Consider the following 10,625-nt stretch of genomic DNA (forward strand, 5'->3'; position numbering starts at 1 on the left):
AATTGCATTGTGTGTTTGTGGATTTAGAGAAAGCGTACGACAGAGTGCCAAGAGAGGAGTTGTGGTATTGTATGAGGAAGTCTGGTGTGTCAGAGAAGTATGTGAGGGTGGTGCAGGACATGTATGAGGACAGTGTGACGGCAGTGAAGTGTGCAGTAGGAACGACAGATTGGTGCAAGGTGGAGGTTGGACTGCATCAAGGATCGGCTCTGAGCCCTTTCCAGTTTGCAGTGGTGATGGACAGGTTGATGGACAAGGTCAGACAGGAGTCTCTGTGGACTATGATGTTTGTGGATGATATTGTGATTAGTGGTGAGAGTAGTGAGCAGGTTGAGAAGATCCTGGAGAGGTGGAGGTACACGCTGGAGAGAAGGGGAATGAGAGTCAGTAGGAGTAAGACAGAGTACATGTGTGTGAATGAGAGGGAGGGCAGTGGAGGGTGCGGTTGCAGGAGAAGAGGTGGAGAAGGTGGAGGAGTTCAGGTACCTGGGGTCAACAGTGTAAAGTAATGGAGAGTGTGTTAGAGAAGTGAAGAAAAGAGTGCAGGCAGGGTGGAGTGGGTGGAGAAGAGTGATAGCAGGAGTGATTTGTGATAGAAGAGTATCTGTGAGAGTGAAAGGAAAGTTTATAGGACTGTGGTGAGACCTGAGATGTTGTATGGATTAGAGACAGTGGCATTGAGTAAAAGACAGGAGGTGGAGCTGGAGGTAGCAGAGCTGAAGATGTTGAGGTTTTCGTTGGGACTGACGACGATGAACAGGATTAGAAATGAGTTTATTAGAGGGACAGCGCATGTAGGACGTTTTGGAGACAAGGTGAGGGAGGTGAGATTGAGATGGTTTGGACATGTGCAGAGGAGGGACATGGGGTATATCAGTAGGAGAATGCTGAGGATGGAGACACCAGGAAGGAGGAAAAGAGGAAGACCAAGGAGGAGGTTTATGGATGTGGTGAAGGAAGACATGCAGGTAGTTGGTGTGAAAGAGACAGATGTAGAGGACAGGGGCGTATGGAGACGGATGATCCGCTGTGGCGCCCCCTAATGGGAGTAACTGAAAGAATAATAATAATAATAATAATAATAATAATAATAATAATAATGATGATGATAATGATAATAATAATAATAATTGTTAGATGAACAATAAGTTGTATAAGTGTATTATTGTAGTTTGACAGTTGTGACCTTAGTTTTAATGCTGCTGTACAGTTGATACAGTATATTTCAAAAAGATAAAAAATTCATAGACTGTACAACATTTATACTTAATATATATTTTAATTTGTATATTGTATTAAAATTTCTTCTTTATTTTACTTAAATTTTAATGAGCAGCTGCAACCCAACAGTTTCTCTATTAGATGAATAAAGTATTCTGCTTTAAAGTTATATCTCAGTAATAATAAATATAAACAGTAGATGTCACTAAATCACTAATAATTCAGTTTCCATCAGACGCTTCGGTACGCGCGCGCCTTCAGAGCTCCTCCCCCTGTTTCTGATTGGCTGAGAGATTTCTTCCATGGCTACAAAGATTTCACACTTGTTTTTACTCTATAAAAGGCTTTTTCTCTTCTCCAGTCCTTCAGCTCAGGATGAAACTCTCACTGCGGATTATCTTCATCACTGCTTCTGCAGAACTCTGAACATCTCAATACAACGTTCCATTTTTCTGTTATTTTTTTATTCATACAGACATTTTTACTTCATTTTTAATTATTTAGAAGTTTTTGGTATAAAATGAAGTGAAAATTGAATTGAAGTATTTTTAAAACTTTTTGGATTTAGATGTTTTCTTGCTCAGAAGAAACTGGAGTTTTAAATTCTTCTTGATTAATATTTTTTTGTAATTATTCTTTCAAATATATTTTTTCTTCTATTCCTAACAGAAGGTATTATTTGATCTATTTTTGGGTTGAGCATTTTGTTGTTTGTTTTTATAGATTTGTGTAATATAGATTTGTGTTATTACTAGTTTTTATGAAGAGGTGATTTGATTGTGTTGCTGTTCTGTAATAGTGGATGGTGATGGCGAGCGCATGCCTGCAGCTGTGTGGATTCCTGCTGGGTTTTGTTGGTTGGATCTGTGTGATCATCTCCACCTCCACCAGTGACTGGGTGATCCGCTGCAGATACGGAATGAACACGTGCAAGAAGATGGACGAGCTCGAGACCAAAGGCCTGTGGGAGCAATGCGTGATTTCTACCGCACTTTACCACTGTTACTCCCTTAACCAGATCCTCCAGCTGCCTGGTGAACCTTATTACACACACACACACACACACACACACACACACACATATACACACACACACACACACACACACACACACACACACACACACACACACAGCTACTACAGACCCTTTAATACCCAAATCCCATCATTTTTATACATTCAGCATTTAGCAGACGCACTTTTCCAGAGCGAATCATCATTTATGATCATTATATGTTCAGGTATTAAACTCACACATACTTTATACTTTAGTACGTATGCTGTAAGCAACATACTAAAGTATAAAGTTTGTGTGAGTTTAATTTTATATATTATTATTATTCTATTCTATTCTATAAATATTGAAATTATTTTTTTCATTAATATTAGAATATAATATAATAATAAATGACAGTATATAAATATAGGGTTCTACTTTTAGACCTCATGTCTTGAGAATACTGTGAAGTGAGAAAGTGTTAATAATTTAGTTTTATTAATTACCGTAAATTTCAGACTATTAAACGCACCCAAATATAAGCCACACCCACTGAATTTTGACAAAGATGTTTATTTTGAACGTAAATAAGCCGCACCTGTCTATAAGCCGCAGGTGTCTACACTGAAACTAATGAACTTTACACAGGCTTTAATGAAAGACAGTGTCTGTTACACGGCTTGTATATAAACAGTAGCCTACCAAGAAAGTCATTGTTCACTGTCTTCCTCCTTCCTTTCACAACTATTTCTCTCGAGAGTTTTTCTTTTGGCATCGTCGTGCGTTTAAAACTCACCATCGGTGAATCTTTTCTCCCGATGCCGTGCAGCTCAGAACACAGGTGAAGTGTGTTTTCATGCCCGGTTGTTTTCAGCGTGATGAATGATTCTCATTTCCTGTAGACAGTCCGAGTGAGCGGCAGGTCAAACCTCAGAGGAACATCATCCATATTTATGATGTGGTGCGGCCCGATTCAGTGGGAGCGCATCTGATTTAATATAAAGAGTTTCATTGGTTCACCTGAACCCGTTCTGCAATTTCATTGGTCTAACGTTATGGGGCTCAGGTTTTTGGATTGAAGTTTGTGAAACCGAGAAAAATCCATAAATTAGCCGCTGTTTAAGGGTGGGAAAGTGTGGGAAAAAAGTAGAGGCTTATAGTCCGGAAAATACGGTACCAAGACAGAAAGTAAATGAACAGAAGAAACATTTTTTTGTTGTGACACTGTTTGGTTTTTAGGTCTCACTTTTGCACACCAGCACAGAGTCACGGATTTTGTAGGATCAGTTTTAGGTGTGTGATGAATCAATTCTACCAAGGAGGTGCTGATGATCATCACTTTCATATGTAGGTTGAAACCCAGTCACTAAGTGAAACATCTGTGTAGGATCTTTAAACCAGGTGAGGAGACAAACTTTGCTACTAAGGTGAGTTTCATGTCTCAGGTTTTACACCATGGCAAAGATCTCAGAGTAGACTGGGGTACCGAGATGTGGTCTCTAAAGCTTTAAAGAAGCACAAAGTAAGTGGAGATGTTGAAGAGCGTAGACATAGTGGTCAGCCATGGAATCTTAATGCGACAGAGGAAAGACACATCTACATCATCTACTGTCTGTAGAAGTCTGGCCAGGAGTGGCCTTCATGGAAAAATTGGGGCAAAATAAACAAACCTCAGACATGGGAACAAGGCCTAAGAGACTCAACTCTGAAAACAGAGGAACTTGGGCAGAAACATGAAGCAGGTGCTCTGGACTGATGAGTGAAATTAGAAATATTTGTTGTAGAAGGAGGCAGGATGTTTGCTGAAGATTTAAGAGTACCTGAGACGTGGTCGGAATTAATAATGTTCTCAAAGCTAAGAAATACAAGCATTCCTCTCCATCATGCAGTACCATCAGGAGGAGTCTGATTGATGCTGGAGCAGGACAACAACCTCAAACATACAGCCAATGTCATTAAGAACTCAGTGTAGAGAAGAACCAGGAACCCTGGAAGTGACGGTTTGAGCCAACACAGAGCCCTGATCTCACAGATCCAGAGAAGATCTGTGCTTAGTTCTCCAAGATGTTCTCCTACCTGCTGAGTTCCTTCAAAAACTGTGAATGTTTAGATAGAAGTGTTGATGATGTTTAGCAGGTAAACAGTGTCACACCAAATATTGATGTGATTTTGATTCTCTTCTGTTCATTTACTTTCATTTTGTTTATAAATAAAAATACACACTTTTATGAACACTTATTTTTGAAGCATTTTCACAATTTTAGTTTGTAAATTTAGTAGTAAGTGAACATACTCAGGGGCACATTGTGCACTAAACTAGTTCTGTTTTCAGCATTCTGACTGTGTGTGTGTGTGTGTGTGTGTGTGTGTGTGTGTGTGTGTGTGTGTGTGTGTGTTGTAGTGTACATTCAGACATGTCGTGCATTGATGATCTCAGCATGTATCCTCGGGTTACCTGCTGCAGCTCTCCTGCTCTCCTCCATGCCGTGTTTCCATTTCGGAGATGATTCGGTGAAAGACAAGAACAAACGCTCAGCCATCGGAGGAATCCTGGTGCTTTTAGTGGGTAAGAAAAACACACACACACACACACACACACACACACACACACACACACATATATACACACACACACACACACACACACACACACACACACACACACACACATTATTAACATGCATTCAGTCCATACAAGATCCTCAAATTCTTTATTTATTATTCACACCCTTCAATTAACACACACACCATTTAATTAACACACACGCTTTAACACACACACCTTTAATTAACCCCCACACCCTTTAATTTACACCCACACCATTTAATTAATACACACACACACACTTTAACACACACCCTTTAATTAACACCCACACCCTTTAATTTACACCCACACCATTTAATTAACACACACACCCTTTAATTAACACCCACACCATTTAATTAACACACACACACTTTAATTAACACACACACACTTTAACACCCACACCCTTTAATTAACACCCACACCCTTTAATTTACACCCACACCATTTAATTAACACACACCTTTAATTTACCCACACCATTTAATTTACACACACCCTTTAATTAACCCCCACACCCTTTAATTTACACCCACACCATTAAATTAACACACACACACTTTAACACACACACCCTTTAATTAACACCACACCCTTTAATTTACACCCACACCATGTAATTAACACACCCACCCTTTAATTAACACCCACACCATTTAATTAACACACACACTTTAATTAACACACACACACACACCTTTAATTAACACACACACCCTTTAATTTACACCCACACCATTTAATTAACACACACACCCTTTAATTAACACCCACACCCTTTAATTACACCCACACCACTTAATTAACACACCTTTAATTACACACACACACTTTATTTAACACACACACCCTTTAATTAACACACACACCTTTAATTAACACCCACACCATTTAATTAACACACACACCCTTTAATTAACACACACATAATTTAATTAACACACACACACTTTAATTAACACACACACACTTTAACACCCACACTTTAATTAACACCCACACCTTTAATTTACACCCACACCCTTTAAATTACACCCACACCACTTAATTAACACACACCTTTAATTAACACACACACCTTTAATTAACACCCACCCTTTAATTAACACACACCTTTAATTAACACACACATAATTTAATTAACACACACACACTTTAATTAACACACACACACTTTAACACCCACACCCTTTAATTAACACACACACCCTTTAATTTACACCCACACCCTTTAATTAACACACACATAATTTAATTAACACACACACACTTTAATTAACACACACACACTTTAACACCCACACCTTTAATTAACACACACACCTTTAATTACACACACCCTTTAATTAACACACATAATTTAATTAACACACACACTTTAATTAACACACACACTTTAACACCCACACTTTAATTAACACACACACTTTAATTTACACCCACACCCTTTAAGTAACACCCACACCCTTTAATTTACACCCACACCATTTAATTAACACCCACACCCTTTAATTAACACCCACACCCTTTAAATTACACCCACACCACTTAATTAACACACACACCTTTAATTAACACACACACCCTTTAATTAACACCCACACCCTTTAATTAACACACACCCTTTAATTAACACACACATAATTTAATTAACACACACACTTTAATTAACACACACACACTTTAACACACACACCCTTTAATTAACACACACACCTTTAATTTACACCCACACCATTTAATTAACACACACACCCTTTAATTAACACCCACCCTTTAAATTACACCCACACCACTTAATTAACACACACCTTTATTTAACACACACCCTTTAATTAACACACACCATTTAATTAACACACACCTTTAATTAACACACACATAATTTAATTAACACACACCTTTAATTAACACACATACTTTGATTAACACCCACACCTTTAATTAACACACACATCCTTTAATTTACACCCACACCATTTAATTAACACACACCCTTTAATTAACACCACACCATTTAATTAACACACACCCTTTAATTAACACACACATAATTTAATTAACACACACCTTTAATTAACACACATACTTTGATTAACACCCACACCTTTAATTAACACACACATCCTTTAATTTACACCCACACCATTTAATTAACACACACACCCTTTAATTAACACCCACACCATTTAATTAACACACACACCCTTTAATTAACACACACATAATTTAATTAACACACACCCTTTAATTAACACACACATACTTTGATTAACCCACACACCCTTTAATTAACACACACATACTTTGATTAACACACACACCCTTTAATTAACACACACATACTTTGATTAACACACACACCCTTTAATTAACACACACCCTTTAATTCATATCCACACCCTTAAATTAACACCCACTTTATTACACCTACTGTATATAAAATAAATTCTCCAGTGGTGTTCGATATTGTACTACCACAACCAATGTTCATCTACCAGTAGCAAAAATCTGTATTCCATGAACATCTTCAGGGTTTAGTCAGTAGATATAGTGCTCTGTTCCTGCCTGCAGTAGTTCATTAAGTGTTCGATTCAGTTACTGATTTGCTTATATGTGTGTGTGTGTGTGTGTGTGTGTGTGTGTGTGTGTTCCCACAGCCATATTTTGTCTGGTGTCCACCGTCTGGTTCCCAGTTGGAGCTCATCAGGAACACGGGCTGATGTCGTTTGGGTTTTCTCTGTACTCAGGCTGGGTGGGCGGGGCTTTGTGTCTACTGGGTGGCTGCATCCTCACCTGTTGCTCCATTGACTCCGCCTCCTCATATCGCCAAAATAACCGCTACTCCTACTACTCCAAACAGACTCCGCCCATGGATCAGACTCCACCCACCGGCAACCATGCCAAGACTGCACACGTCTGATATTTTATACTGTTGCCTCTCTCTCTCTCTCTCTCTCTCTCTCTCTCTATTATACTCTCTCTCTCTCTCTCTTTACACTCTCTCTTTACACTCTCTCTTTACACTCTCTCTCTCTCTATTATACTCTCTCTCTCTCTCTATTATACTCTCTCTCTCTCTATTATACTCTCTCTCTCTATTACTCTCTCTCTCTCTTCTCTCTCTCTCTCTCTCTCTCTCTCTCTCTCTCTCTCTCTCTCTCCTCTCTCTCTCTCCTCTCTCTCTCTTATACTCTCTCTCTCTCTCTCTCTCTCTATTCTCTCTCTCTCTCTCTCTCTCTCTTATACTCTCTCTCTCTCTCTCTCTCTCTCTCTATTATACTCTCTCTCTCTTTTACTCTCTCTCTTTTACCTCTCTCTCTCTCTCTCTTTCTCTCTCTCTCTTTTCTCTATCTCTCTCTCTTTTTTCTCTCTCTCGTGCTCTTTTCCCTCCTTTAAAAGCATATAATTGTAAATATATTTTTTTATTATCTCATCATTTTGAAAAAAAGGGTTTTGATGTTTGAAGCTGGTTTTATATAACGATTTACTAAAGAGATTTTTAAAAATATTATAATGGTCATATTAATTCCTACTGAATGTTTGTACCTGAGCTGTAAAATCATAAATATGTACAATTTCTGTAAAAGGTTTTGAAACACAATGGTTTTTGAGATGCATGCATGTTCCTTTTGTTTCTATACATCAAAGAGATGTGATTGGACTGCTTCAGCCCCACAGTCACACGTGCAGGTGGACCTTTAATGGTTTGGGGTTGTTTTGTGATTCCGTCTGGACTGCGGCTCATTGGAACCGATTTCACTGTACGGAGTATCTGAAGTGTAGGTCTGAGTTGTGTAAGTGTTATTTAGAGAGCAGACAGACGTCTGGAGTGATGTCTATGATGGAATGACCTTCCCAGTTACTGCACCTCAATCCTACTGAACTTCTCTGGGATCAACTGCATCACAAGAAAAAAAGAAAAATCTCCAACTAATGAAGGCGAGTTTACAAGAGGCAGAGCAAAGTACTTCAGCGGAATGTTTGGAGAAATGAAGTGTCCGGAGACCGAGTGTGTGTAAAGCTGTTCTTCATGATAATGGAGTCCATACTGTTACATTACTGAGTTTGTTTCATAGAAACAAAAGGAACATGCAGGTTTCTCTCAAACACCATCCAACACTTTTCACAGGAACTGTTTATAAAAACATTTCTATGTCCTGCTCTTATTTATACTCGGGGCTGTTTTCTCTACTCTGTTAGTAATGCTGTAAAAATGAACAATCAGGGTTGCCAGGTCTGTGCATTAAACCCCACCCCTCTAAAATCTCTCTATCAGTCACTAAAAAAAACCCTCTGGCTTCTGAACATCTGGGAGAAAATGTAATAAGGAACAGGAGTAAAATAAAACTGATAGTAAAGGTGTGAAGCTCTAAACTTAGTTTGAATAGTAAATAAAGAAGTATGAGAACTGATGATGGAATTAAATATTAATTGGATATAATGAGCTATAAAACTTTTTATTTACATGTAACACCAAACCCCTATTTTTATATATATTTATGCAGCAATCCTCTGTATTGTACATTTTACATTTGTATAATTTTTTTTGTGCGTTTATTTTGTATTTTAAATTTAAAAACGTATTTTTTTAATTAAATATATAACAGGAGTGTAACTCCAGAGAAACAGCCCCGAATTCATGTATTTATTACAAAAAACACTTGTATTTTCTTTTCATTAATTATTTTATTAATGAAATAAAAAGGTTTTCTCCATATGAAAGTGTCTCTGCTAAACCTGGATCAGACGGCGGACGTGTAAAAAACACATTCGGATTTAATCGGAACCCGTTTAATGTTTCCTATAAACACGGGACCTCAAAGAAAAGACGTTAGATTTGTAGGATATTCCTGTCGGGGTGAAGATCAAAATAAATTTGGAATTGACATTCGTTCATGTTTTGGCATCACAATACACATCGGAGTAAAAATCTACTGCAGGAATTAGCCTAGCATTAGCCTAGCATTTCCAAACTTCATATTATCATCTGATCTACAAAAAAGTAACTGTAGGAATCAGAATGTGGTTGTTACATTAATTCATGCAATTACTTTTGAGAAAAAACAGACGTTTTTACGTGAATTCGTTTCAAACATAAAACTTTAAAGCTTTACAGGATGACATATTAAACAGAAGCAGATTCCCTTTTAACTTTTATTATTAGCATCTTTAAGATATTTTCAATAAATAAAGTCAGACTATATTAGCATAATGCTAATCTGATCCATCACACCTTTGATTAATATTATTAGCAAAAATTGCAGAGGGTAAATATTACTCCAGGCTAATTATAGCATGCTTCTGATTTATTCTTGATAGTAAACATTTGTGTTAGAAAAATAGCATCTTTATAAAATAATTTTGGAATGCTAATGCTAACTTGAACTAGTGAGTTAAAAGTTAAAAGGATCGGATGTTAATTGTGGGTGTAATATAAACATAATAATAATCACGATGCATAGTGTTGATCATAACGCTCACATCATAATGCTAATTGCGATGCTAACTGCATAGTGTTGATGATTACGGTAACTGCATAATGTTAATCGCGATGCTAAATGCATAGTGCTAATTACCTAATGCTGACGAGTCCCTGCTGTCTCTGTGAGATTCATTCCATCAGTCTTTCTGTAAAACTCCTGTTAGCTTTCAAGGCATTTAACTTTGAGCTAAACGGATAAAATGAACATTAGCACAGTAGGCCTTCTGTGGAGATCTGTGGTAGATTACAGCGTTCATTCTTTCCTTTTTAACATTTTTATGTCAGGAAAATGTTCCTTTTCGTACAGGACACGCTAACAGGATCGGCTAATG

The 10,625-nt window shown here is 37.6% G+C and overlaps 1 protein-coding gene across 1 annotated transcript; it reads left to right on the plus strand.

Annotated features, from left to right (window-relative positions):
* The first annotated feature begins 1,577 nt into the window (after positions 1–1,577).
* cldn11a (claudin 11a) lies at positions 1,578–7,793 on the plus strand. The gene is made up of 4 exons (XM_046863175.1): positions 1,578–1,893; positions 2,021–2,255; positions 4,620–4,784; positions 7,469–7,793. The coding sequence occupies exons 2-4, from the start codon at positions 2,024–2,026 to the stop codon at positions 7,729–7,731; spliced, it is 660 nt and encodes a 219-aa protein (XP_046719131.1). The 5' UTR covers positions 1,578–1,893; positions 2,021–2,023; the 3' UTR covers positions 7,732–7,793.
* Positions 7,794–10,625: the final 2,832 nt, after the last annotated feature.

The sequence above is a fragment of the Silurus meridionalis genome, chromosome 12 (genome assembly GCF_014805685.1).
Source record: "Silurus meridionalis isolate SWU-2019-XX chromosome 12, ASM1480568v1, whole genome shotgun sequence".
NCBI lineage: Eukaryota > Metazoa > Chordata > Actinopteri > Siluriformes > Siluridae > Silurus > Silurus meridionalis.

Bases quoted from the DNA above. Each gene is read 5' to 3' on its own strand.
- cldn11a (XM_046863175.1), top strand. From the start codon at position 2,024: ATGGTGATGGCGAGCGCATGCCTGCAGCTGTGTGGATTCCTGCTGGGT. The intron at 2,256-4,619 runs GTGAACCTTATT...TGTGTGTTGTAG, and splicing joins CCAGATCCTCCAGCTGCCTG to TGTACATTCAGACATGTCGT. The intron at 4,785-7,468 runs GTAAGAAAAACA...GTGTTCCCACAG, and splicing joins AATCCTGGTGCTTTTAGTGG to CCATATTTTGTCTGGTGTCC.